Source organism: Lontra canadensis, unplaced genomic scaffold (assembly GCF_010015895.1).
Source record: "Lontra canadensis isolate GAN:19392208 unplaced genomic scaffold, GSC_riverotter_1.0 scaffold5043, whole genome shotgun sequence".
Lineage (NCBI taxonomy): Eukaryota > Metazoa > Chordata > Mammalia > Carnivora > Mustelidae > Lontra > Lontra canadensis.
This window is the reverse complement of record NW_022636024.1, coordinates 1-1,836: the sequence shown is the minus strand read 5'-3', so window position 1 is coordinate 1,836 and position 1,836 is coordinate 1. Positions and strand designations below refer to the sequence as shown.

The window sequence follows — 1,836 nt, the reverse complement described above, 5'->3', positions numbered from 1 at the left end:
CCTGTGGATGGCTGTCTGCCCTTGATGGGTCCCTGAGTGTCTGGCTATGTCCCCTGAGTGCTCACGGGGGTGCCCTTGTCTTTCCCTGGTGGTGGATCCCGAGTCTTGGTGGGTTGAGTCAGACTGCCTATGGGTGCCTGTCTGCCCGTGATAGGAATCTGACTGTCTTGATCTGTCAGCTGACTGCCCATGGGTAGACCCATGTTGGTTTCTGGAGCTGGACCCAGAATTTTCATAGGTCATTGCGAATTCTCTACCTGAATCTTCTGAATGTCCTTTGCTGCTGCTGGCCAGACTCATGCTGGGTCCCTGATGTCTGCTTGCTCTGGATCCAGAGTACAGTTGTCCATGTTCAGTGCCTGAATGTCTGGACCTGTCTGTAGACTGTTCACGCTGTGATTCTGGTCTTCCTCTTGTGCGTGATGTTGACTGTCCATGGTAGGAGTCACTATGTCCCCGAGAGGATGGCTCTCCACCATGAGACCCTGACTGTCTAGAGGTATCTATAGAGTGTCCATGACTAGATCCTTGTCTCCTACTACCGGTGTCTGAGCGTCCATGGCCAGACTCAGACTGCCCATGATTGTTTCTCTGCCCTCGATGAGACTCAGAGCGTCTAGAGCTGTCTTGTGCATGGCCGTGTTGGGTTCCTGAGCCAGATCCAAACTGACTCTGCGAATCTTCGGTGTGCCCTTCGCTGTCTCTGTCCTGACTGACACTGGACCCTCGGTTTCTCAGTGGCCTGAATTCAGATGACGATTGTCCATGCCCAGACTGTGATTGCCTAGAGCCATATGTCCAAGTGGATGGTTGCTGGTGGCGGGATCCTGACTCAGAGTGCCCACCATCAGCTGCCTGACCCTCATGGGATCCTGCATGTCTAGAGCTGTCATGTGCCTGCTCATGGCGGGATCCTTGTCTCCCCCTGGTACTGGGTTGAGACTGTCCGTGGGCAGAGTCAAACTGTTCTTGGGAGGGTATCGTGTAGAAGTAAGACCCTGAGTGGTCAGGACTGCCATGTGCACTGCCGTGTTGTCTCCTTTGATTGGACCCGGACCATTCCTGGACTGACCCTGACTGAATATCTGAGTCTTCTGATTGTCCTTCACTGTCACTGGCCTGATTGAAACTGGATCCCTGGTGTCTGGTGTTACCAGATCCGGAAGAGATTTGTCCATGTCCAGTTTCCCAGTGTCTGGAGCTATCCCGTGACTGCTCATGGGGGTGCCCTTGTCTTTCTCTGGTGATGGATCCCGAGTCTTGGTGGGCAGAGTCAGGCTGCCCGTGGATGGCTGTCTGTCCTCGATGGGACCCTGAGTGTCTGGCTATGTCTCCTGACTGCTCATGGTGGCGCCCTTGTCTTTCCCTGGTGGTGGATCCTGAGTCTCTGTGGGCAGAGTTAGGCTGCTCATGGATGGCTGTCTGTCCTCGATGGGACCCTGGGTGTCTGGATATGTCTCCTGACTGCTCATGGTGGAGCCCTTGTCTTTCCCTGGTGGTGGATCCTGAGTCTCTGTGGGCAGAGTCAGAGCGCCTGTGGATGACTGTCTGCCCTTGATGGGTCCCTGAGTGTCTGGCTATGTCCCCTGACTGCTCACGGGGGTGCCCTTGTCTTTCCCTGGTGGTGGATCCTGAGTCTCTGTGGGCAGAGTTAGGCTGCTCATGGATGGCTGTCTGTCCTCGATGGGACCCTGGGTGTCTGGCTATGTCTCCTGACAGCTCATGGTGGCGCCCTTGTCTTTCCCTGGTGGTGGATCCTGAGTCTCTGTGGGCAGAGTCAGAGTGCCTGTGGATGGCTGTCTGCCCTTGATGGGTCCCTGAGTGTCTGGCTATGTC

General features: G+C 55.4%; 1 protein-coding gene across 1 annotated transcript; it reads right to left on the bottom strand.

Annotated features, from left to right (window-relative positions):
- Positions 1–19: 19 nt before the first annotated feature.
- On the bottom strand, positions 20–1,765 carry LOC116863911 (filaggrin-like; the record flags this gene model as incomplete). Its single annotated transcript, XM_032851211.1, has 2 exons — positions 20–1,219; positions 1,598–1,765. Coding segments are annotated over 2 exons (1,368 nt in total), but the record flags the coding sequence as incomplete, so codon positions are not given.
- Between the last annotated feature and the right edge of the window lie 71 nt (positions 1,766–1,836).